Source organism: Choristoneura fumiferana, chromosome 18, assembly GCF_025370935.1.
Source record: "Choristoneura fumiferana chromosome 18, NRCan_CFum_1, whole genome shotgun sequence".
NCBI classification, from domain to species: Eukaryota; Metazoa; Arthropoda; class Insecta; order Lepidoptera; family Tortricidae; genus Choristoneura; species Choristoneura fumiferana.
In genome coordinates, this window is record NC_133489.1 from 3,772,794 (window position 1) to 3,799,173 (window position 26,380).

Here is a 26,380-nt window from a genome sequence, read left to right on the forward strand (position 1 = left end):
AACGTGGCCAGTTTGATGGGTACCTTTGCGCCAGGGCCAACTCGAGGCGGCCTTTTTGACTAAGCTTAAGCTCTTCTTAAGTTAAGAATGTTTTTTTATTCGTATTGTTTTCTAAAACCAGGGACGGGTTAACTTAAAAACGTTCGATCGTTTTATGCGATAAACGCTGCGTTTGACGCACATCTAATATAACAAAACATGCGTTTGCCGCTGCGTTCACCGCGTAAGAGAATGCTTGGTAATTAAATTATCTCGAAAATACAAACTGAGACATGGATGCACAGAAAAACCAGAAAAGAGACCAGCGCTGGTTCATCAGCAATCCGTGCTGCATAACGCACCGCTTTTAGGAATTTAGACAATTTCAGGTTCTATTTCTACTACGCTACTTATGCAGCAGCACTAGCGACATCTATGCAGCTCTCATCGAGCGTCATTCTTTGTTTCGCTCTCACCCAGAAGAGATGTCTACTATGATTGGTTGTCCTACTAAGCAATTTTACGATTAAAAGTATTTGGTAATACAAAAAGACTCCAAATAACCAATCATAATTAAATTATCTGTTGCAAATTGATGTGCGTCAAACGCATTGCATTAAACGCAGCGTTTATAGCAAATACAACCGAGCGCTTAACAATTGCTTTAACAAAAAAAAAACATCATTTTTATTTTGCCTTTGACTTTTGAATCTGCACAAAAACTTGAGGCAAGATAGATAGTTTTGGTGATTTTCGCAACCTCAACTATCGATGAAAATGATGATTTATCTCTTTCTGATGACTCAGTTTTTAGTTCCTCAAATTCAGAGGTTTTTTTAAGGTACATGAAAGCTGACAAACAGGTATGTGGTTCAACTGATGGGAATTGGGAAGTAATCACCGCCGCTCATAGATAGTTTACAGTACCATTAGGACTGATGAGGTGTTATATACCTACAGAACTTAAATACTTTGGCATTAGTAATTATTTCCAGAAGTTTTTTGCCTTTTAAATAACGGCGTCATCTAGTAATAAAAAACGCAAACCGAATACAAAACCAGCGCAAGAGCAGACCACTAAGTGAAAGTATTTATCTTGCGCCCAATGCAATGGAGTAATTCGCAGTTACAGTCACCAGCTTCGGTAGCCGTGATCGTCTAGTGGTTAGGACCCTACGTTGTGGCCGTAGTAACCCAGGTTCGAATCCTGGTCACGGCAGTGATACACTGTCGCGGCGGAGCTGTTTTTTTTCTCATAATACCCGTACCGTGTGATATTTTCGAAATTAGATGAATTATCGAGATTAAAAACATTTTTGAAATAAAAAAGAATTGGTTGTAACAGAATAAAGGCGAGTTTTCATTGAGGCGAAGCGAAGCCTATATTTAAAATCCAGATCTCTCCTTGCTGCACTTGTAATGTGATTGATAATGAGACAAATACAATCTGCACGTTTCCGATCTACACCGTGTCAGTAAAATCATATCCTATAGGATATGCTATATATGCTCTGCGACTCTACGGTCTACGCATTACGTAATCTATATATAGATACAAGAAGAGTTTGCGTATATACAGGGATTTTCTGATCATGAGGCTTTAAATCCAGGGATCGATTCTACTCTCATAAATGAGCTACTTTTGTTCTGCTACTTTTTTTAAATATGACCACAGTTTATTTAATTTTTTCATACATATTAAATGTAATTTTCAATGTATGTGATACAATATTAAATTGACGGCACATTGATAAATGTTTATCTTAGAGATGCCGGTGAAATTACTGGCACTTGAGGTATTCCATCTTAGGCCTCTAGGTTGGCAGCACATCTGCAATACCCCTGGTGTTGCAGATGTTTATGGGCGGTGGTGATCTCTTACCATCAGGAGACCCACTTGCTCGTTTGCCTTCCAGTAAGTTCCCGTGGCCTGGATACTTCCAGGGTCTGAAACAGCTTGTGGTGTTTTCGGTGGATAAATACACCTGCAGTTTATTTTTAATGAAAAAAAGGCGGGAAACCATAAAAAAAATATTGGAAAAAATTAAATGTTATAATATATTTTGAGAAAAAGTTTATTCTATTTCAGAATTATTCACCATTTTTGAGAAAAGCTTTATATTAGTCTCGGCTGGAATAGCAATTGCTGGCTTCGTATTAGTTAAACGGACTCGCAAGCTCGTCCGTTTAATACTCATACTCAGCCAGCAATTGCCTACTTCCAGGCCACGACAATAATCTACTAATAACTTTTTAATTTTTCGCGGACCATTATGCACTTCACCTTCTGATATGTAAAGAATAATGTCAACTATTACGGACATTTCTGAGAAAATTATCTAAATTTAAGTTTCTAGAAAATGTTACAAAACAAAAGTAGCTTAGTTTTGTGAGTAGAATTGAACCTTGAATTTAAAACCCCATGGTCACAGATATCCTGTATAGATTACGTAATGCGTAGACCGTAGAGTCGCAGACCATATTCGTAGATAAGCTACGAGTCCAGCGCTACGAGCACGTAGCATGTTTCATATGCATCGACATCTATGTATAGACTGCATGTTTCATACATCAAAACGGCACACAAAATTAGTTCACAGCGCGGATTTGTGAACCTTTCACTATAGTTTGTTGACGTCTGTGACGTTTGTGTCAAAGTAATATTGATGATTGATGCGCCGCGCGTTTTGTTCCAAACAGCCAGTCTAGTGCCGTAAGGTACATAGATGTCAATGGAAATATGGCTTTCACGACTATGTGTCGTATAATATGTCAAGTCATATTTATATTGCTTATAATTAAATGTATTTAGATACTTAAACGAATCTAATCATAGCTCATAAATATTGAAATCCGTCCTGGACTTTAGGCCAGAAGGTATCAAATAAATAAAACGCATACAAACACATGTATGCTTGTATGTGTGTGCAAACATACGCTCGAAAACAATCCTCTTTTAGGCAGTCGGGTAAAAGTAAAGAAAAGTTATAATTGAAGGCGGTTATTTCACATTTTTCTCTTCCTTTTCCGAATTAGCCTCAATAAATTCATCTATATCCGAAAACATCATAGTATAAGTGATTAAAAAAATGCTCCGCCGCGACAGTGTATTACTGCCGTGACCAGGATTCGAACCTGGGTTACTACGGCCACAACGTAGGGTCCTAACCACTAGACGATCACGGCTACCGGAGCTGTGACGGAGGCTGCGAAATTTAATAAGACATTCCACCAAAACTGGAGCACTCTTTCGTTATGCAACATGCGCCAGCGGCGAGCGCAGCAGCGGTCAGTGACCTTGATATTGACAGTTTGAAAATATATTACCAGGACCAATATCTGAAACAATAAGACGTGCATAATTATTTGATACGACTGTATTTCCAGAGCCGGTAGGACGTTCCAGATATTTATGTACGTCCCGTTGTAGAAGATATTAATACAATCATTCTTGGCAACTATGTGGCAGAAGAATGCACGAAGTCCTGGAATAACCTTACCCCACTAGCCAGGGAGGCCCGCTGTTGGTGGGTTCAAGTTCAAACTGCTCAAAGCTGGTGACAACCGCCGCACATTCCATTGCATTCGGCACGAAATTACCTTCACTAAATGATCTGCTCCGGCGCAGGTTTTTGTCGCTAGATGATGCCATGTTTTTGGTGCACAAAATTGCTCAAAAGATTTTGTATTGTCCAAGTATTTAGACCGAATTTAAATACCTCACTACAATTTTTTTTAAATAATTTATTCTTAAAAAAATAAAAAGTTCACAATAAGAGTAGCTTTGTAAGCGAACAAAAAGCGCACACGGTTTATATGGTGGTACTTTAGTTATTATAAAAAATAAAGCGACATAGAAGTAAGACTATTAAATATTGCGTTTTAAGTTTCTTTTTGTTGCTTTAAAATCTGTGCAGTAACATTTTATTTATAAGGATTTGCTTTGACATTTAGTTCGATAATCCATCTATATTCGAAAATGGCACACTGTGTGTTGAAAAAAAGGGCTCCGCCGCGACAGTGTATCACTGCCGTGACCAGGATTCGAACCTGGGTTACTACGGCCACAACGTAGGGTCCTAACCACTAGACGATCACGGCTACCGGAGCTGGTGACAGTGGTTGCGAATTATTCCATTGCATTCAGTGCAAGATAAATACTTTCACTTAGTGGTCTGCTCTTGCGCAGATTTAGCAATCTGTTTGCGTTTTTTGTCACTAGATAACGCCATGATTTTGATGCTATATCATTAATGGAAATGTCTTTTAATGTAACGAACAATTGGTAAATTCTCTTAAATTTTTGTTTAGGAGGAAATCGGCATAATTTCCCTTTTTTTATGGTATAGGGAGCAAACGAGCAAATGGATCGCCTGATGGTAAACGATTACCGTCGCCCATGGACACCTGCAACACCAGAAGAGCCACAAGTGCGTTGCCGGCGATTTAGGTAGGAGTACGCTCTTTTTTTGAAAGCTTGAAGGTCATATTGGTCCGGGAATACCGCAGGTGATAGTTCATTCCAGAGCCTTGCTGTGCGAGGCAGAAAATTTCTGGAAAAACGCACAGTAGAAGACTGCCAACCATCTAGATGGTGATGGTGAGGATTGATGTGTTGTCGCGTAGGGCGATGGCGGAAGGATGCGGCAGGGATCAACCCGAATAACTCTTCGGAGCACTCCCTATTTTCAAGACTAATTAAATAAATTAAAGTCGAAGTAAATATATTTAATTCAATTTAGGCTATAACTAGCACTAATGAACGTCAAATTGATCAAGTACTGGATCGGAAAAACTTCAGTTGAAACTACGGGGAGAGAGAAGCGCGAGTAAGGTATGTTTTCGGATGCACACACCTCGCAATTAGCCTACACGACCTTTGCCATACTTTTTATCACTAAAAAAATTAGTCACATAAAAATAATGGTACCTAATTGAAACAAGTAGTTCGGCATTTTCACTTTAAATGACGCATTTTTTCACAATTAGGTAATTTTGAGATAAAATTGAGATAAACGGTGAACAGATCGCATATGTCCATGAGTATATTTACTTGGGCCAATTGTCTCCTTCCAGGCGAGGTGTTTGGTAGCAATGAAAATCTGACTCCAAAGTTATTTACTGGGTTATTTCTCTTAAAGTACAACAATTAAAATAAAATTAGTTTGACAGCGAGAGAGACGTGTACTCGCTGGTGTTGTCAGTCAGGTGTGCGGCGGTGAGGCGCGGGGGACGCGACGTCGGCGCGCGCGCTCGGAGCCGTTCGGGAAACATCGGCGTTAACATACTCCCCCCCCTCGAGTAGGTGGAGACTCGAGGAGTGAAGACACGGTGGACGACGATGCCGAAAGATCACTCGATGTAGCTGGTGGCTTAAAGCACGTCGCTGTAGATGAGGATGCCCGAGGTGTTGATGGTGCCTTCGGACTTGACGATGATACAGAAGATGATTTCAAGGATGTTGATGAATCCTTAGGTAGTGCGCATAATTTGTGTACGGCGCGGCGCACTGTGCCTCTAGTTGTCAGGATATCAGCTACTCTAGCGATGCCATCCTGGCCAGGATATAACTTTTTAATGCGTCCTAGACGCCAGTTCATAGGCGGAACATTCGCTTCCTTAAGGACGACCATGTCGTTAACTTGTAGACCTTCTTCATTAGTCTGCCACTTCACCCTTTGTTGTAACTCTGATAGAAATTCTTTGTGCCAACGGGACCAAAATTGCTGTCGCATCTGTTCTATGTGCTGGTATCTCTTAAGTCGACAGGGATTTACTTCAAGTAGTGGTGGTGACGGTAGTGATGTTAAGGCTTTACCGATCAGGAAGTGTCCCGGAGTTAACGGTTCCAAATCGTTTGGATCGGATGACATTGGTGTAAGAGGTCGCGAATTTAAAATAGCCTCTATTTGTGTAAACAGAGTAGATAGTTCCTCGAACGTCATGTGTGTGTTACCTAATACTCTAGTAAGATGGAACTTGGCCCCTTTTACGGAAGCCTCGTGTAATCCACCGAAATGTGGAGAATAAGCGGGCATGAACTTGAATTTGATGCCTTCGTTCTCTGCGTAAGAAGCAATGGAATCGCCACTTGATTTTAAAAGCCTACCGATTTCGTTGCTTGCACCTACAAAATTAGTGCCATGGTCACAGTGAATTATGCTTGGTTTCCCCCTGCGAGAAATGAATCGCCTCAGACACTGAATGAAACATTCAGACGTGAGGTCGCTAGCTAGCTCCAAATGCAGAGCCTTTGTCGAAAAGCAAACGAACAACGATAGGTAGCATTTCGTTATGCGACAGCCACGACCTTTACGATCCGTAATTTGAAAAGGACCAGCGTAGTCTATCCCACATACTTGAAAAGGAATATTTGGTGTTACACGTGGCTGTGGTAAGTTACCCATAAGTGGGTTTATGTTTTTTGCTTTCATGATTCTACATATCTTACAGTTATTAACAGTGCTTCTCGCTAAAATTCTTCCATTCAAAGACCAGAACCTGTCTCGTACACTATTCAACAAAAGTTGAGGACCACCATGTAATAATTTCAAATGCTCTTGTTTAAAAATTAGCTTTGTAAAAGAATGATTTGGGCTCAATATAATAGGGTGTTTTTTATTGTAATTTTCAGGTGCATTTTGAATGCGGCCGCCAACCCGAAGAAGACCAGTTTCATCAATAAAAGGAGTAAGTGACAGTATACGAGACCTTGCAGGTAAGCCTTTATTATTTTGAAAAAGATTTAGTTCATTGCCAAAGGATTCTTGTTGAGATAGTTTACTTAAACACATAAGCGAGGTATTTAATTCGTCACTGGTTAAATATCCTAACAGTTTTGAATTACGATTTCGTGTATTGTGAATAAACCGTTTCACATAAGCAAAGGCTCTTTGCAAGGTTGACAATTTTGAATACCTGGTAAAGTCAATAACCTTGGAAGGTGCGCTTGCTGTGTCTGTACCGTTAGTAGTATTAGTGTTTTTATTATTTAGTATATAAGTTTTCATTTCAGGTACTTCACTCTCAAGGCTGCGCTGGTTTAATTCAGGCCAATACGACATGTCTCTTTCTAAAAACGAGGGACCCTGCCACCACAAAGCTGAATTACAAAGCTGTTGAGGTTCAACTCCTCTAGAGGCCAAATCCGCGGGATTTTGATCGCCCGGAACATGTCTCCATGTTCCATGAGGGGACAGGTCTTGGATCGCTCCTACTCGGTTTGAGACGAAAGTTTTTAAGCTACGTGGTTCAGCCTCGAGCCAACTTAAGACAACAGTGGAGTCGGACCAGTGAAAAATACGGTCAATATGACAGCGCAGTGAATCTTGAACCTTGACCGCTAATCTCACGGACAACAACGCACCTAGGAGCTCCAGACGTGGGATTGAGGTCGGCTTTAGTGGAGCGACTTTGGCTTTGGCACACAATAATCGTGTAAGTGTATTATCTTCATTATCGGTTGAAGTTAAGTAAACGCAGGCAGCATAAGCATTCTGCGATGCATCAGAAAATGAATGTAATGTAATTGCTTTAGGTTTCTTACACAAAACGCCTCTAGGAATATTTATGTTAGCAAGATATTTTAGATTCTCTACATAATCTGACCATCTTGTGGACAATTCTGTGGGAATTAAATCATCCCCAATCTAGTTTAGTCAGCCATAATTTCTGTAATATTATCTTAGGAGTAATCGTAATTGCACTTAATAGGCCGAGTGGATCGAATATTTTAGCTGAATTCGACAGTATCTTGCGTTTTGTTGCTGGTTGCGTTGCATCTATGTTCACCGAAAATTGCAACACATCAGCGCTAGGATGCCATGTAAGACCTAAAACGCTCGACTCTGCAGAAATGTCCAAATCCTTAGGTATCATTGAACCTAGACTATTTTTTACGACCAAAGGAGCGTTTGTGTGGAATTTACGAGAGGAAATGCAGTCTTTAAAGTTTTAGTTACTGATCGCAGATATGACTCAGCTCTGCTTCTGTGTTAGATCCAGTCAACAAATCGTCCATATAGAAAATCATGCTGTATAACTTGCGCAATGTTTTCGTCTTCGCATTCCTTTATCAGTTGCAATAAGCATCTGGTACTTAAATATGGAGCTGCAGCAGTTCCATACGTTACTGTGTTTAATTGTAAAATTCTGATTGGTTGTGTTTCTTGGTCTCTCCACAAAATTAGCTGTAAGTGGCGTTGATTAGGCTTTATAAGTATCTGCCTGTACATTTTTTCGACGTCTGCCGTAACTACGTAATTATGTTGTCTGAATCTGAGTAAAATTGCTAACAAATCATCTTGTACGGTAGGTCCGACATATTGAATGTCGTTGAATGATACCCCAGAAGTAGTTTTGGCAGAAGCGTCGAAAACAACTCTTAATCGTGTCGTCTCGCTTTTTTGCCTAATCACTGCGTGATGTGGGAGATAGTAACCGAAGTTTGGCTTTGAGATTTCTGTCAGATGCCCCAGGTTCTCGTATTCATGAATAAATTCAGAATAAGCTTGTTTCAGGGAATCATTACTTGACATTCGTTTCTCACTATTAAAGAATCTTTTTTCGGCAATTTTGTAAGAGTCACCAAGGGCATCTGAGGAATCTCGCAACGGAATTGTAACAACAAATCTTCCGTCCGCGTCGCGATAGGTAGTATTATTAAACAGTTCCTCACAATAGTCGTCTTGAGGCGAAGCAGCCTTTGACATTGGCAATTCCTCGAGTTCCCAGAATTTAGATAATTGATCTTTAATGTCTTGAGAAAATTTACATTTTATGTTTTGTGAACTCGAAGAATCACAGTAGCTCCCCCCCGTGGGGCCAGCTACTATCCATCCCAATTTTGTTTCCGTCAGTACAGGTTTATGCTGCCCTAGTTTAATTTGTTTGATCCCATAAGGTCCCAAAATATATCAGACCCTAGTAGGATATCGACTTCTGACGGATGACAAAACTGAGGATCAGCTAGGATTAAATTACTGGAATTCCTAACTGCGACTTAACCTGTATGTTAGGCAGTTTGTCTGTGATAGTTGGTACTATATAATTTCACAGGCGTGGAGAAAATCATTATGCAGTGATTGTATAGTAAGATCGCAATCCCAGGCAGCACACAAGTCATATAACTGGCCAACAATTTAGCCTTATGCAGGGTTAAGCTTTTATTATATATGTATAGAAGCGTGTGTATGCCAAGTTCTGTATTAAAGTTGTTTTTTGTTATGATAAGCTATTAGCTGAGTTAGTTCTGTAATTTGCCGATTTTTATTTCTTAAAGCTGAATAGTCATCATAAATAGACCTGTTACTCAAGAGTTGTGTAACCTTTTGTATAACACTGGTATAGATTCTATTATCCAGCAGAGTACTGAATAATTGAGGTTCTGTTCTCTTTAGCTGTATTACACACCACATCTTGACAGTTACACAGCTGCTGTATAAAGTAGGGTGTGGTTCCTGTTATGAAGCATATAGTTAGTTAAACAGAATTTAAGGTAGCTGTTTATAACTACTTTTATGCCGCTTTAAGTACGAAATTACTGTCATGTGCAGCTAACGGGGTAAAAGCAAAAGTAACAGATTCTTATGCAGAAGTTGGCTGAGTATTCACGAAAAGTAGACATTTTTAAGCTAGCAGAACTATTTTGCAATATTTGTCAGCATTTATGCGGCTAGTAGTTTGACATTTCGATTTCGTGCGCGCGCTTATACTTAATATTAAAGTGTGTTGTGTAAATGCCGCCTATCAAAAAAAAAATGCTAAAAATATACTGTGGGTTTTCATTTATTTTATGACTGAATCCTAATTGTTTGATTTATATTACGAGTGTGTATGATTGTAGAACAGTTATCGAAATATGTTGTGGGCAGACCACTTTTATCAGAGAACATCTGAATAAGTGGACACATAAGGTCTGTTATGCAGACATTAGACGAGGAGCCGCTGTGCAAGCAGACTTTATTCAGAATGAGCGTCGCCATAATGAATAACATAACCTATTAAATGATGAGAAATTTTATACTCGAAAACTCAATTATGATAACGAAATCGGTATAATATTCTTGTAAAAAAGTATTACAAGGTTACTTTTGAACCTCAAATGGTATAAGAACATAAAAAATATTTCACTCGTAAAAACAAACCAACGACGAAATGTTGTTTATTTCTCAAAAACCTGGCTTATCAGGTAGCGCGTAAAAATTTTGCACGAAATGTATATGAATACACGGTAAAGTTGCATGCGCACCTACAATTTATTATTTCTAGCACAAATAAGCGTATAAAATTATTTACCGCTAGGACATTAAAATTTGGCCATTTATTTTCTGCTGCTGTCACTCACCAAACAACGCGTGCACTTTAATTTATTTTTGTGTTCGATTATGTCAACTTCAAATTTAATTCGAATAAATTCTTGATAAATGATCTGAAATAAGCTTAAAGCGGTGTATCATCTGAATATCTGAGCTTTGAAGGACTAAGCATATAGTTCATTCATCATTCATTCATCTTCTGGATAACAGAGCTGTAATACTTGCATAAAAGAACAAAATGCTTTTATGCAGAAGATACTCAGCTTGTCGTACAATTATTCAAAACTTATTCATGTGTTATATTGCTATTACTCAGCTATTAGCGTAATATTTTGTGCCCAAATTGCTTGAGTAACGTCTGAGTAAGCGCCAAATCAGCTAATTACGGTAGTCTTATTCAGCAATTCGTTTCTGTGACTGCTATTATAAAAACTTACTCAGAAGGTTTGTGCTGGCTGGGATGTTCGTTGATTTTTTAATGTTGCATTATTAATGCCTATTTACGGCACGATTAGTTTGAGTAACATTGCAATTAATCCTTTGTTTTGCTGTTTCAGATATAAATGAAGATTGACTCCCGCTATCTAATAACGCCCGCAAAGTATATTTTACCCTGACTTGTAACGTTGACAAGCGCTGTTGAAAGCAGAACCTGATCACAGGATACAGCGGACATGGCGACTGAAGCTTTACTCTCATTGGATTTTCATATCGAGAAACAGTTGCGGCAGAGGAAGACGCTGTCTCTTGAGTAAGGTTAGTATTAGTTTTATTATTATCTTGCCCTGTCACAGTACCTTCAGTATTTGTAATTTCTTGGACATGTAATTGTTTGTGTAAAATAGTACTATGTTTTCTTTTACAGATCCTGCAACCACCAGCGCGGCATTGATAAGTAAGGTGACCGGGGCGTAGACAATTCTTGCATAACTTCCACTGGCTAACCTGCTGATAACGATCATCCACGGACAATGTTTTAAATTTAGGACACTCAATTAATCGGTGATTCTGTTTACAGGACATGCACTGGTAGCTGGTAGGTGGCGTTTGAGGAGATGAAGCAATAAACGACTTAGTTTTTGGAATAAAGGGGCGTTTTTCATTTTTCACATCTGAACGTGTAGACTGAACAGTTTCCAAAACGTCAGCCCTATTACGCAAGAACTTGTAAAAATCCTGTAAAGTAGGAGAATTTTCAAATTCATTTCTGTGTTCTTCCCACCTCCTAGCAGTGGCACTATCAAGTTTCATAGATGCCATGTAAATAATAAGCGTGTCCACTTGTCCGTGGATTCACCAAGCGTTTTAAGCGCTTCTAAATTTTTTGAAATAGAATCAATTAAATTGCGTATACCCCTATCAGTTTCCCTCGACAAAGGCTCGAGGTTAAAAAAGGCACTTGAGGTGTTGATTAACCAATAAGCGTTTGTTATCATATCTTTCACACAGGAGAGACCAAGCAATGGCATATGTGTCAGCAGAAACCGACACCGATTTAATTACAGCACTTGCCTCCCCTTCCAAGTAGGACTTTAAATAGAAATTTGCATATATTGTCCATGTCATCATTTTTATGTATAAGTGACAGGTATGTGTCGCGAAATTCTAGCCACTTACTAGTATTTCCATCAAAAGGAGGAAGTTTCAATGGTGGTAACTTTATCTTATTTGCAGCACTGCGACTGGACACACTAGAAACTTCGTCCTCGTTTGGTTATTTTTCCACTTTTCCACCAAGTCTTGGGCCTGACCAAAACTAGCATAAAATATATTTTCCGTATCTTCCCGTTCTTCTACTTGCTTTTCAGATGTATCTAACTGCTCGATTTTGTTTTGAATCTCGTCAAACCCATCGAGCACCACTTGCATTTTATTCAAACGTAATGACAACTCATTTATTTCGGCACTAGAAATTTCTTTTATATTCCTTTCAAGCAAAGGAGATAAGTACTTTTTAAATAGTGTTAACCGAGATCTAATAGACCCTCTTTGCTGTATTAGTTCTTTTAAATCACTCATCTTGTGAGCGCAAGCAACGCAATCTAATAAATTTGCACGTTTGTACGTGTTAAAGTAGGTATCGTACGTAAGATACTTGGGTATTCAGATAAACGAAACCAAGTTAAATATAAATAAACGATTCCATACCTTGATCACGCCGTTATAGGTAATCGTAGACAAATTCCAATCCTTGCCCGCTTTGTTAGGTATTACAGCTCAGTATTATTGTTTTCGCCGACAATATTTACGTATTTCTTGTTCTCGTCAACTTACTTCCATCCGAGTTCTGTTGTATAATTAATCTGAAATAGTCGGCAAAGCAATTTAAAATACTTGCAAAATATAATTCCTTTCTTTAGGGACAGGCTAAGAATAGCTTGAAATAGGTATTCATCTGTTACAAGAAGGTTGAAGATAAATGCAGCGTTTGGGCTTACACACAGAAAGATAGATAGGTTAGTTAGATAGTTACGATATAGGTAAGTCTTCAAAGGAATGCAAAGCGTTGTTTATTTTTCATTCAAGTAGTAAGTAAAGAAGTTTATTAAATGTACGAATTAAAACCTTAGCATATTTTCGCTTAACAATAATGCACAAACACACACATGACTTGGTTATTTTAGCAAATTTAACAATTGAAAGGCAATTAGAAAATGGCCGTCACCGATTAGCTTGATTCAAACTTATTTTGTTGTACTGAATAATTTAAATACGCTATCTCCGTTGTTCACACAAAACACTGGCTAAGATTGCATTAAACTTATAATAAAATAGAAACAGGTACACTTCCTTCGTATTTAGCACTTATCACGTATCTTCGTTAATATCCCTTTGTCTGTTTCCTTGCTTGCTTTGAAGTTGAATCTTAGCAGGTCCGTGGTTATTGTTGTGAATAATGCGTAGGTATGAAGCGTTGCGTGTTGATTCGATCACGTCGAGGTCTCCAAATGTTTGGTAGCAATGAAAATCTGACTCCAAAGTTATTTACTGGGTTTTATTTCTTCTTAAAGTACAACAATTAAAATAAAATTAGTTTGACAGCGAGAGAGACGTGACTCGCTGAGTCGTCACGTCGGCGCGCGCGCTCGGAGCCGTTCCGGGAAACATCGGCGTTAACACGAGGCAAGAAAAAGAAGTTTAAGACGGATAGAAAACGCCTGGAGGAGCTATTGGTCAATGAAACACCTTATGAAGGGTAACTTCCCAATTTCCTTAAAAAGAAAACTCATGGATATGTGCGCATTACCAGTTCTCACCTACGGTGCTCAGACTTGGTCTTTGACGGAAGCTCTAAAGTCCAAAATTGGGGTTTGCCAACGTGCCATGGAGCGCAGCATGCTAGGTTTAAAACTCGCCCTGCGCTCCATGACTCAAATCACTGAGGTAGGTCGAACGGTGAGCTGAAGTGGGACTGGGCTGGCCACGTTTGCCGCATGCCGGATGAGTTGTGGGCCAAGATAACCACCGAGTGGACGCCCACCACACTTGAGAAGGCGACCTGGCAGACCTAGACGGCGATGGCGGGAGGAACTGGACTACTTCTTGAAGGACTGCCTTATATGCAGCGGACAGAGAGCAGTGGAAGTATTGGGGGGGGGAAGGCCTTTGCTCAGAATCACGAGCACTATTGATTATGACGAAGAAAACATATGACCCAATATTCCATAAAAATTTTATGTGTCCATTTTGTAATGACCATATAAACTGTATGAAAAAAAAGTCACAAAACTGACAAAATAATTAAGGACACTTTCTTTCTTCGTCCAACACAATAGCGCTAATGATTTTGACTAAATAAACCCAAATTACCTAATTCCGAAAAAAATGAATTCAGTGAATGCTACATGCGCCTTATGTCTGCAGAGGCAACATGAATATCGAGTTGTCGTAGTCATAGCCTTATAATCACGAGCCGTAGCTCGTAGCGCAGGATCCGTAGCTAGTCTACAGCTAGGAGCTACGGCTCTACGGCCTATGCACTACGAAATCCTTAGGCCTTGTTCCACAAGTGTCCGTTAGGATATTGTGAGTCCAATATAATGCATTTACAGTACGATTACTTGGAGTTAACACTTGACAGATGGGCGTGCCTTCAGTCAATTTTCAACTTTGAGGTCATACAAATAAAATAGTTTTTACATAATTTGTAAATGTGGGTAGCGGTATACTAAAAATGGCTTTATTATGAAATCAATGATTACAAATATCATGGACCCGCATTGAAGATGATCGTTACATATTATGTATAATATTTATTGTAAATAAGCTTAAAAAAATATATACATCGTTGAGTTTCTTGTCGGATTCTTCTCAGCAGAGGTTTTACCGAACCAGTGGTAGATTTTTATGACATTCATATCTACTGTTAGCGTAAATTGAATAAAGATATTTTGACTTATAGCATAGCAGGGCCATTACCATAAAAAACCCCATAAAGTGGTGTGGTTTCTACAGTTTATTTTGCTCTGCTTTGTCTATTTTTAAGAAAGGTGTATACATAATTTTAATTTATCATTATTTCCCAAAGTATAATTTCAATACAATTACAACCTACCTAGTGGAAGTACCTAATAGCATGATATTTCAAATAATGGAGTACCGTCGTAAATTTATTTTCATCATTATCATCATGTCAGCCATAAGACCGACGCCCAGATGGCCTAGTGGTTAGAGAACCTGACTATGAAGCTTGAGGTCCCGGGTTCGATTCCCGCGTCGGGGCAGATATTTGTATGAAAAATACGAATGTTTGTTCTCGGGTCTTGGGTGTTTAATATGTATTTAAGTATGTATCTATCCATATAATTATATTTATCCGTTGCTTAGTACCCATAACACAAGCTTTGCTAAGCTTACTTTGGGACTAGGTCAATTGGTGTGAATTGTCCCGTGATATTGATATTTAAGACCTCCACTTCTGGACATAGGCCTCCCCCAACGCTCTTCACTCTTGTGCTTTCCCCATCCACCGCAATCCCGCGATCTTAACCAGAGGCTGTATTACCTAACGTTTCTGACGCTCGCAATCGCAATCAAATGACAGTTTTTGTATGCGAAATCTGTCATTTGATTGCGATCGCGAGCGTCAGATACGTAAGGCGATACGGCTTCTGTTCGTCGCTCCATCTTGTAGGCCTATCGACAGCTCGTCTCCCGGTCCGCGGACGCGGTCTCTGGTTCTGTAGTCGGATGGACATAGTGGCGTTTTCGTACAGACACTTCAACACTTCGATATACCGGTAGTCAACTTGGCACCGCTGGAGAGCAATTTTAATTAATCACATTGCAACTTCAAAATACTAGTTTGTTTCGGGACATGCAAATTCCATCATAATCGGCTTAGCCATTTAACCGTGAAGAGGTGACAGAAAGGCAGATAGTCAATCAGACAGTTACAATACAATTCAATACAGTACAAAGACTCTTTATTGTACACCGGACATAGTAAGCGATACAGAAAACAGATACACAGAGAAAAAATTACAAGGTGAGCAATAGGCGGTGTTATCGCTTAAGAGCGATCTCTTCCAGGCAACGTTTTTTACAGAAAGAAGGAAGGACTAGTTTACAACAGGTGGTGCATCAAAAGTAGATCAGAAAATTTAAACGTAACAGAAATACATCTACGAATACATACATAATTATATCGTACATATAATATACGTCTAAAATAAACTACTAGTTACTACTACTATAGTTACTTTCGTATTTGTAATATTAGAAAGGATACTTGCAGTGAATTATTTCATATAATTTCGCCCGTGGCATAAATTTGTAGACGCTAAAATTAAAGTTGGTACTTACTAAATAATCGAATACTTACATTGATTGCTTATACTATGTATCATCATCATCCCAGCCAAGCCAAGCTACTTGTACTATTACACTATTACTTATTCTGTAGCCAAGTTAAGGTACAGAAATAAAAAAACGAGGGTAGTTTGAAAAACTAGGGAGGCTAACGAGCTTCTGTCCCTACGAGTACACTGCAGTCTACTCGTGTCACATCGAGGGCCGAAACGTTGAGATTCGTTTTGCTACATTTAAGGATTTAAGCCATGAGTTAGACAAAAAGGTTTTTTTTAAATAACGAGTGATAATCACAAAAGCAAAACATTATACAAAGCTAATTTGTAGTTGGTAAAAATAAAAATAAAATATGTCTGTTTCTTATTAGAAATTGTAAACTGTGATTTATAGATTTCTTTTCTCACTAGTAATTGTGTTGTGTGTGATACCACCCATCCTTGTTGGTGGTGGTGAGCCAGTGTGTTAATAAAAAGGGGGTAAAAGGTATTATTTTTAGTTTACTGCAGTTTCTTCTACAAAAAATAAGAAAAAAACTACCTACATCATTTTTTATATTATTTCTTACTGATATTTTTTACGATTTAACTGTTTGATCAATGGTGAGTTTTGTTTTAAATAATTGATTGATTCGGGAGTTACTTTGCGGAGCCCAAAATTTAACTTTGGAAGACGACCTAAAGTTTTTTTTTATTATTTACCTACCACCATTCTGTCGGTCGGATTAATATGAAACGTCTAACTAATTACTACTATTAAAAATTTGTAACCTAGCCTGCATATAGATAATCGAAATTATAATTTAAAGGGTTTATTTTACCACTTTGACAAGAACATTAATAAGTGATTAGCGATTGTTTGTCTGTTTCAAAAGTAACCCGTTCTTAATTATGCTCGTTAAAAATGGTCAAAATATTTGCACAATTAAAAAGTGCATTAACATTTAATGGGGATTCACAACCATGAGGTATTTTTATATGTATGTCAATTTTAACCTCAGTGTGATTTGATCTTCACTGTTAATCAGTAGTGCTGTGAGTGCAGTCCTGTGCGCGAAATTAAATATAAACCCTTTTCTCTTGACTTTTTTTTGTGTTTTATTTAAAATGAGTTTGAACGCGAGCTGTCCGCAGGTCATATACCCCTGCCCAAAATGTTATCTGTGCTACCAGGACTACAGACTTTTGCTGGAGCACCTATACTGGCGTCATGGAACTGAGAGCATCGCGTGCAACAAATGTGGCCTGAGGCGTTGGGAGTTTGCCGAACATATGTGCAACGTGCTGCCCATCTACCAAATTTACGATATAGAAGTAGATGAAGCTATAGACTTGAAAGTGAGAGAATCGCCATATTGTTACTGCGGCAAGGACCTCGATGCTCACATGATTGGATGTGACGAGCCACAGTGTCGCTTGCAGTGGTATCATTTCAAGTGCGTTGGCATCGAAGTGCCGCCGAAGGGTGATTGGTTTTGCCCTGAATGTAGCAAAACCAGGAAGAAAAAGAAGTGAGTTGACTTATCTAACTGTCCCACTTTCAATTGCATGTGGATTAGGGTTATGTTTGGTCGTAAACCCATGTCAGCGCGTCCTAGTCGCGCCACTAAACCAATAAGCGCCTATAAGTATATGTGTCGTTTATACCCTGCGACTGAAGGTTTGATACACCACTTCAAAATTAGTCGCAATTAAAATTTTAAAAAAAATCGCATCAGAGTACCGCTAAGTTCTAACTGGATGTTAAAAGTAGGTATGTAACTTAGCGCTACCTCGCCGCAAATTTCAATCGCAACAAAAATGCTAAAAGCTACAATCACACATAAAGATAGACATTGATATCACACTTATAACATCCCTCTTTTACGTCAGTAGAACTTGTTTTAACCAGTAACAACCAAACTACTCAATAACGTATGTATTTTGGTGTTTCAGGTAACGTAGAATACAACAATTGTTCACGTGAATATGTGAACAAAACTACGTCGGGGATGAGCTTGAGCCAGCTATAAAGGCAAAATGGTAAGAATAGCAGATAAAATGAACATAATAGAACAAGTAGCTATAAAACTTTATTATAAATTTCCCCGATACATTCATATAAATTATTACATAGGTAATTAAACAAGCATTATCTATTGATTATATCCAGTAATTACATAGTTAATAATTTATCAATTTTTATCTACGTATTAATTCATAAGAATAATTTTAGGTACTTTTGGGTTCTGCGCAGTAACAAACAAATAACTAAATAATGCAATTACGCAGATTACTTTAATAATTAGTACCTACACACATAATGGCATGAGCCAGTTTTCTTTTAAAGTACATTTGTCGAAAATAATCAATAAGGAAGATTTGCGAATTTTGAGACATTTCAACTGTTATTTTAAATAAATAAATATCACGGGACAATGCACACCAATTGACCTAGTCCCAAAGTAAGCTTAGCAAAGCTTGTGTTATGGGTACTAAGCAACGGATAAATATAATTATATAGATATAGATACATACTTAAATACATATTAAACACCCAAGACCCGAGAACAAACATTCGTATTTTTCATACAAATATCTGCCCCGACACGGGAATCGAACTCGGGACCTCAAGCTTCGTAGTCAGGTTCTCTAACCACTAGGCCACCTGGTCGTCTATTTTAACCAGTAACGACCACTAACTAAATAACAATGTGTATTTCGGGTTTTCAGGTAGCGTGGAAACAACAACCCCGTGAATCGTAAACAAGGGATTTGTCACGACATGGACGAGCACCGAGCCAACTAGAAAACGGCAAAATGGTAAGAATCCATCATGAATTTTATGACTTCAGAACGTATCATCATTCCAGCCATGCAGTAAGGTAAACGCGCGTGTGCTCGACACGCGATGCCCAATAGACGACACCCTGCTGTCATCTCTATTGCTAATGAAATAAGATTAAAGATGCCATCTATTGGGACAGCGACGAGCACTCGTACGTTTACCTTATACGTCACACTGACTGACTTCCTCTTAACAAGTAAATCCCACTAATATTATAAATTTTAAAGTTTGTAAGTCTGTTTGTTTGTTACCTCATCAAAAAGAATGAGAGGGTTTGGGCCGTAGTTCCTACGCGGGCCCAGTGCGGATTGGGAACTTGACACGCACCATTGAATTGCTTCGCAGGTTTTCACCGGTTTCCTCACGATGTTTTCCTTCACCGTAAAGCTCGTGGTAAATTTCAAATGTAATTCTGCACATGAATTTCGAAAAATAAGGTGCGCGCCGGGGTTTGAACCCACGATCCTCTGCTTGAGAGGCCATAGGTCAAACCACTAGGGCAGCACGGTTTGTTGCCTCATCACGTCTTAACTGCTGAACCGATTTAGATGAAATTCGGTAAGTATAAATCGTTTTCAGTCCTGGAGAAGGACATAGGATAGTTTTTATCCCGGAAAATTGCATAGTTCCCGAGTGTTAAAGTAGGCAGGTATATAAGTTAAGTAAGTTTACCCTTGTCTAGCACCAACATTGTAATGTAGCTTTTTTTTGTCAAACATTAGACATTTATTAACACGTCGTGCGACCTACGACTTTTTTGGGTAATTTTGGACTAATACCCTATGTTAAAGGGTGATCGAAACTAGTAATAAAAATGGACTAATCACGAGTATATAGTACGCGCCACTGTGGCGCGCAGAGCGTTCAACGGGTTAATCTTACTCGTATCACACGTGGGCCATTTGACATGGCCAGACCTTCAATCATTAATAAACAGACATGTATTGCAAGTTAAGTGAAACCTCGTAAAAAGGACCACTATCAACGTAAGGTAAATGTACCAGTTCTCGTCACTGTCCCAATAATGTCATTAGCAATAGAGATGACAGCTGGGTGTCATCTATTGGACATTCGCGTCGAGCACTCGGACGTTTACCTTACTTGAAATTTATTAGTAGTAATCTACTAAGAAAAACTAATCTATTTAATTTTTCAGATCTTATGCAGAACCTGAAAGCCGCGATTGCCGAGCGACAACCCCGAAGAGAACTTTTCAATGGGATCCAAGTACATCGAAACAAGAGAAAAACAAAGTGTTGGCGACCTTAACGACAATCTGAAAAGCTTAAATAATATTAAAATAAAACATGCTACATGGAAACCTTTCTTTGTTTTATTTTTTGCTATCCTTAATTAAATCGATTTTTGAGCTAAGTTTATACTATGAGAATTTACACTGAATGTAACATGTAAAGCGTCGTAAAAAACCGTCTTAACGAATAGCCGTAATAAAATTGTCATACCTTGCATACTTGCATACATATTTTTCGGGACAAAAACGACCCACTGGGCATATATGGGTTAATTATGCGGATTTATTATTATGCTAAATATAAGTGTTAGGCTTTTTTTCATTATGCCAATAAATTTTATGTGAAATTAAGTCATGGCAAATCTGTTATGCGAGATACTCTTAAGGGGTACCCGTCAGGGTTACAACACAATACAAAGACTCTTTATTGTACACCAGAAATAGTAAGCGATACAGAAAACAGATACACAGAGAGAAAATTACAAGGTAAGCAATAGGCGGCCTTATCGCTTAAGAGCGATGTCTTCCAGGCAACCTTTTTTACAGAAAGAAGGAAGGACTAGTTTACAACAGGTGGTGCATCTAAAGTAAATCCATCAAGTAAGTAAGTAAGGTTATCCATCAATCTCCAAAACAAAAAAAATGTGTTCATTGAAAACATGAAAAAATTACTCCGCCGCGACAGTGTATCACTGCCGTGACCAGGATTCGAACCTGGGTTACTACGGCCACAACGTAGGGTCCTAACCACTAGACGATCACGGCTACCGGAGCTGGTGACAGTCGCTGCGAAATTTGATAAGACAACCCACCAAAACTGGAGCACTTTCGCTTTCGTTATGCAACATGCGCCGGCGGCGATAGCAGCGGTCAGTGACCTTGATATTGACAGCATAAAGTCCCATAACGAAGACCCATAGTGTAGTCCACTAGTCTGTTGCCAGTGCCAGCCTTTTAATCTCACTAATATTATAAATAGCTCTTAAACGGGTGGACCGATTTGAATACGTTTTTTTATTTGAAAACAGGTTTTCTAGCGATGGTTCTTAGACATGTTTCATCAAAATCGATTTAGCCGTAGTTTGTTAGTATTGTCTCTGAAAAATACGAAGCCCTAAAAACATGTCATCTAAACGTAAAGGCTTTCGCATGGATTTGTTTTCAATTATCTTTGAAAATTGTGTTTACCACATTCTGAAAAAGACGGAGCGCTCGTGTAAATTCGGCGTGGCGTGATCGTCCTGTATATTAAAATGCCAAAAGAATTTGAACTTTGTTCCTACTGTATAAGGTTAATTTTGAGTTTCCCTGCGGATAAGCCAGATAACACAATTTGGGGGGCAACCCTTGCCTATATTTAATTCGGTTTTGATTGAACACTGTTAAGCTAAAATTGAGTTTTAATAAAAGGATAATAAAGAAAGTTGACAAATTACCACGTAGTAAAATAAATTTGCTGTCGGTAGGCCTCCAACAAGATGGAGCGACGAGCTGGTTAAGATCGCGGGATCGCGGTGGATGCGGAAAGCACAAGACCGGTCTGAGTGGAGAGCCTTGAGGGAGGCCTATGTCCAGCAGTGGACATCTTTCGGCTGACATGACAATGACGATGAAAATAAATTTACGACGGTACTCCATTATTTGAAATATAGATTTTGAGAAGTTTAAAAAATCTATGAACCAGGTCATGTTTGTTGCCCTTTTACAAGCTTTTATTTAATTTGCAACGTTCTAGTTAAATGGTCTGCCACAGTAACCCTCATTCATTGACAAATACCTGGTCACTCCATAAAATAAGTAATAAAGTATTTACTAGTTGTTGCTTGAAAATGTATCATAGGTACTGGCGGTGAGCCGACTGGTGGATATGTCGGCGGCCGATCGCAAAATCCCTAGGCATATCGTGAAATGGTGCCATTTCATAAATTGGCTAAGGGACATCGGCCATTATCGTTCAAAACTCACCGTTTAACGATTTGCCGACGTTTAAAGTTTAGGCAGATCATGAAATTCCTAGGCATATCATGAAACGCCGCCATATCGGTTCTGGTACTTCGCCGGCCGCTGCCGCTTCACGCTCACTTCGCTCGCTCGGCTCGTGTATTGTGGTCACAATTCATACTAACCACTGCTCGCTTCGCTCGTCGTAAGTACAGTCACCAGCACCAATATCTGACATAACAAGCGTGCATAAATATTTGACACGACTCTATTTCTAGGGCCGGAAGGACGTGTCAGATATTTTTGCACGCTCCGCTGTGGCAGATATTAAGCTGGTGACTGTACCTAATTTTTTATTTTTTTCTGCATATCACGATGTTCACGGTATAGAGCTAGGAATATCGACGAATGCGTTGCTCTAATCGATCTGCCGTATTGTTTCTCAGGCACATCGTGATATGCCTGGCCAACTTTTAGGCATATCATGAAATGGTGCCATTTCACGATATGCCTAAGAATGTCGTGATCTGGCGGCAGCGCAGTCGGTCAGCGCGTTAGTAATGCTCTGTACGGAGTTCTTAGTTGGCAATACAGAGCGCTGCTGCTCACTACCACATCAAGTCCCCTAGTCGTCTTTTATGACAACCACAGGAGGAGATGGTAACGTCCTATTCTAAAATCGGGCACGGCACCGACTATGATGGATATATAGCGGCAGCGGCTGTCAAAGACGAGTGTCAATCTGTTATAATAACTAAGTACCTAGTAACCTGTGGTTATAAAACAAGAAAACAAAATTTTATAACATAAAATTGAACCGACTACAAAAAACCATGAAAATAATCTACCATTCTGAAATCGGTGCCGTGGCACGAGCCAGCAGGAGTGGACCTTAAGCCGTCTGCCTCACCTACATACTACGAGTAAATATTGGGCTTCTATCAATCCTGCTGGCTCGTGCTGAGGCACCGACTTCAGACTGGTAGAAAATTATTTTCATGGTTTTTTTTTAGTCGGTTTATTTTTTTGTTTTAGTTTTTTTTCACACTTTTTAGTGTAAATAATCTAAGATACAATAATTTAGTTTAATGTCAACTGCTCGTCACTTTTGACGAAAGATTGCTTTTTCCGATGCAAAGACGTTCATTATTGAGGAGTCCTGGTGCTTCAATACCCATTCCATTTCACCATATGCATCACGATGAGCATAAATTGCTTAGCAACAATTCAACCCGTGACGTACTTGTTATTGATTAGTAGCTCCGTTGCTCAAATCTGGTCTTCATCATCAACTCCACTTCACCAAATGATGATTTTCAAGAGCAAATATACGAATTACTACTAAATATATCCAAATTACCATAGGTGTCCCTACAATATTTGAAGAGTTCCCTCGATTTCCTTAGGATTCTATAATTAAATACTGATTTGATGCTTATGCGACCCGATTGAAGGCATTCCTATACGAACGAAAAAAAAACTTTTCAAATCGGTTCATAAATGACGGAGTTCTAAGGTAACAAACATAAAAAAATACAACCGAATTGATAACCTCCTCCATTTTTTTGAAGTCGGTTAGAAAGCAAGGAGCTAAAGTCTTTGGTCTGGCCTACTTGTACTAATACTTATTCTGTAGTATGGCGAGTTAACCCCAAAAAAAAACTCAGTAAAGATAAATAAGGATCTCCACACATCTATCGCCACGGAATCGGCTTAAGCCGACCAAAAAACGTTTTATGTCCACGCAATAAGAGCGATAATAACCTAACCAACAAAAAGTTGGAAAACTCCCGACTTTGTCACTTCAAAGTTCATCTTTTGCAGGTGTTAGGACCTTGTGCAGCTGTGCTTGCACTGTTGTGTTTCGGCGTGGAGAGTAAGACAGCCGGTGAAATTACTGGCACTTGAGGTATCCCATCTTAGGCTTCTAGGTTGGCAACGCCTCTGCAATGCCCCTGGTGTAGCAGGTGTTTATGGGCGGTGGTGATCTCTTACCACCAGGAGACCCACTTGCTTTCTCAAAAACGACTGAACTGATTTTGATGAAACTTGTTTAAGAACCATAGCTTGAAAACCTGATTTCAAATATTAAAAAAACCGCATTCAAATCGGTCCACCCGTTTAAGAGCTACGGTGCCACAGACAGACACACATAGCTGTCAGACTTATAACACCCCTCTTTTTGCGTCGGAGGTTAAAAAAGACGTCGTCCCGTAGGTAAACGTTGTTTCACGTCGGCCGAGCCGATCCGTGGACATAAAGAGTTTCTTGACCAGCTTAAGCCGATTCCGCGTCGGTAGATGTGGGGAGACCCTAATTCAAGCTGTCAGTATCAAGGTCACTGACCGCTGCTGCGCTCGCCGCCGGCGCATGTTGCATAACGAAAGAGTGCTCCAGTTTTGGTGGAATATCTTATCAAATTTCGCAGCCACTGTCACCAGCTCCGGTAGCCGTGATCGTCTAGTGGTTAGGACCCTACGTTGTGGCCGTAGTAACCCAGGTTCGAATCCTGGTCACGGCAGTGATACACTGTCGCGGCGGAGCATTTTTTTAATTATTATTAACCAAAATGTATTTATTGCTTTTGGAGTTAATGCCTATTATGTCCAAAAGTAATAAATACATTTTAGTTAAAAACGAGTTGTGTGTAAGATCCTGCCTGAGTTGACGTTGAGTGACTTTTGACTTAGTGTTTTTTAGAAAAATATGGCTCTGTCCATTGGAGGACAATTTTGCCAGTGTCTAGTAGGTTTTGCCGTTGTACGGTAAAAAAATTCTAGAAAACGAAATATGACAGGGAAATGGTGGATGAACGATGACAGCGCAAATCCCCTGTTAGGAGCTTGAAACCAAAATTTGGCATCGACTTTTGACTTAAAAGCTTTTATTTAACTTGCAATGTATGTTTAATGTATTTATGTATGTGCGGGTCAAATCTTGCAAATGAAATTTGACCCATTTCAAGTGGTCGGATTGTCTTGAAATTCGGCATACTTATGTAAATTGCGCGACATACAATAAACTGGTTATGACATCCTGGTAGTCCGGCCAGGATCGCCTCCGCAGGACGGAACTCTTCAACGGTTAATGGCATCGATTTGAAATTTGGTATGCAAATGTAGTTTGGGTGACAATGCAAGTACAGTCAGCAAAAAAAGCTTATATAAAAATGTAATTTTTACCAAAAACTTATTTAAATTAAAATAAGTGGGCAAATGCGGATCAAAATTGCGTCACTCAGTGCGTGATCGGAACGGATGGTCTCTCAAGTTCCATACAAATTTAAAGCACCCACTGAAAAATAACTTTATACGGAACACCGATTTTCAGAGGTTTTCCTTTAATAAAGTATTTTTTTATTGTTAAGAGAGGGAGTCGAACGAGCATGCGCGTCATCCGATGGGAAATGGTCACCACTGGCCATGAGTAGCAACTGCACCCGAAGAGTCATTGGTCCGTTGCCAGCCTTTAAAAAAGTATATATTAATAAGCCCTTTTCATGAAAGCCCCAATGTCATTATAGTTATCTAGAAACACGGCTAACGGAAGTTGATTCCACAATTTCACTGTACGTGGCAGGAAGTGCCGAAGGAAACGTTTTTCTAAAGCCTTACCACTTCTTGCCAAATTTCGTAATGTCAATGGACTTTAAACTTGCGTTTGTATCAAAAAATAGATATATCTAGAACCTTACAAGGTTTGGGTTGAATAATGTTTGAAATATATCAACCTAACGGAGAATTAGTTCTTTAAGAACCATCACGTCCAAGCAATTCACTAATTGGGTAGGTTTTCCTTTCTTTGCCGAAAACATAGATTAAAGAGCAAAGCGAACTCATTGTCACGTAAAACATAAATCTTCTGAGTTCCTTCTCTGGCGCTGTTCAATAAAACAATCGTCTCTTGTTTGGGAGTGAATAGCCGAATTACGCTAATGGAGACTTTATTAAACATTTCCTTTATTTGTTTTTGGATTGAGAGCAATCTAATGTTGGATTTCTGACGACCAGATGGCCTAGTGGTTAGAGAACCTGACTACGAAGCTTGAGGTCCCGGGTTCGATTCCCGCGTCGGGGCAGCGAATGTTTGTTCGTGCTATCTATATAATTATATTTATCCGTTGCTCAGTACCCATAACACACTTTGCTAAGCTTACTTTGACTAGGTCAATTGTGTGAATTGTAGGCGTAAATTGCTTTTTGGTCAAGCGATTTCGTGCTGGTATCTCAACTAATGACATGTGAATTATAGGTGCGAA

General features: G+C 39.1%; 1 protein-coding gene and 5 non-coding genes across 9 annotated transcripts; 3 read left to right on the forward strand and 3 right to left on the reverse strand.

Moving 5' to 3' along the window:
- Nucleotides 1–1,126: 1,126 nt before the first annotated feature.
- TRNAH-GUG (transfer RNA histidin (anticodon GUG)) lies at nt 1,127–1,198 on the forward strand. The gene has a single exon. It is a non-coding gene; the product is annotated as a tRNA-His (tRNA).
- Nucleotides 1,199–3,093: 1,895 nt separating this feature from the next.
- On the reverse strand, nt 3,094–3,165 carry TRNAH-GUG (transfer RNA histidin (anticodon GUG)). The gene has a single exon. It is a non-coding gene; the product is annotated as a tRNA-His (tRNA).
- Nucleotides 3,166–4,008: 843 nt separating this feature from the next.
- Nucleotides 4,009–4,080, reverse strand: TRNAH-GUG (transfer RNA histidin (anticodon GUG)). Its single transcript has one exon. It is a non-coding gene; the product is annotated as a tRNA-His (tRNA).
- A 12,206-nt stretch (nt 4,081–16,286) lies between these two features.
- Nucleotides 16,287–20,234, forward strand: LOC141438158 (inhibitor of growth protein 4-like). 4 transcript variants are annotated; one of them, XM_074101885.1, is made up of 5 exons: nt 16,287–16,589; nt 17,237–17,613; nt 18,038–18,124; nt 18,815–18,904; nt 20,086–20,234. In XM_074101885.1, the coding sequence occupies exons 2-3, from the start codon at nt 17,375–17,377 to the stop codon at nt 18,039–18,041; spliced, it is 243 nt and encodes an 80-aa protein (XP_073957986.1). In that variant the 5' UTR covers nt 16,287–16,589; nt 17,237–17,374; the 3' UTR covers nt 18,042–18,124; nt 18,815–18,904; nt 20,086–20,234. The 4 variants fall into 4 exon arrangements, with proteins under 4 accessions (XP_073957986.1, XP_073957985.1, XP_073957987.1 ...); XM_074101884.1 differs by having other exon boundaries at nt 17,276–17,613; XM_074101886.1 differs by having other exon boundaries at nt 16,287–16,436.
- Nucleotides 20,235–20,874: 640 nt separating this feature from the next.
- On the reverse strand, nt 20,875–20,946 carry TRNAH-GUG (transfer RNA histidin (anticodon GUG)). The gene has a single exon. It is a non-coding gene; the product is annotated as a tRNA-His (tRNA).
- A 3,625-nt stretch (nt 20,947–24,571) lies between these two features.
- Nucleotides 24,572–24,643, forward strand: TRNAH-GUG (transfer RNA histidin (anticodon GUG)). Its single transcript has one exon. It is a non-coding gene; the product is annotated as a tRNA-His (tRNA).
- Nucleotides 24,644–26,380: the final 1,737 nt, after the last annotated feature.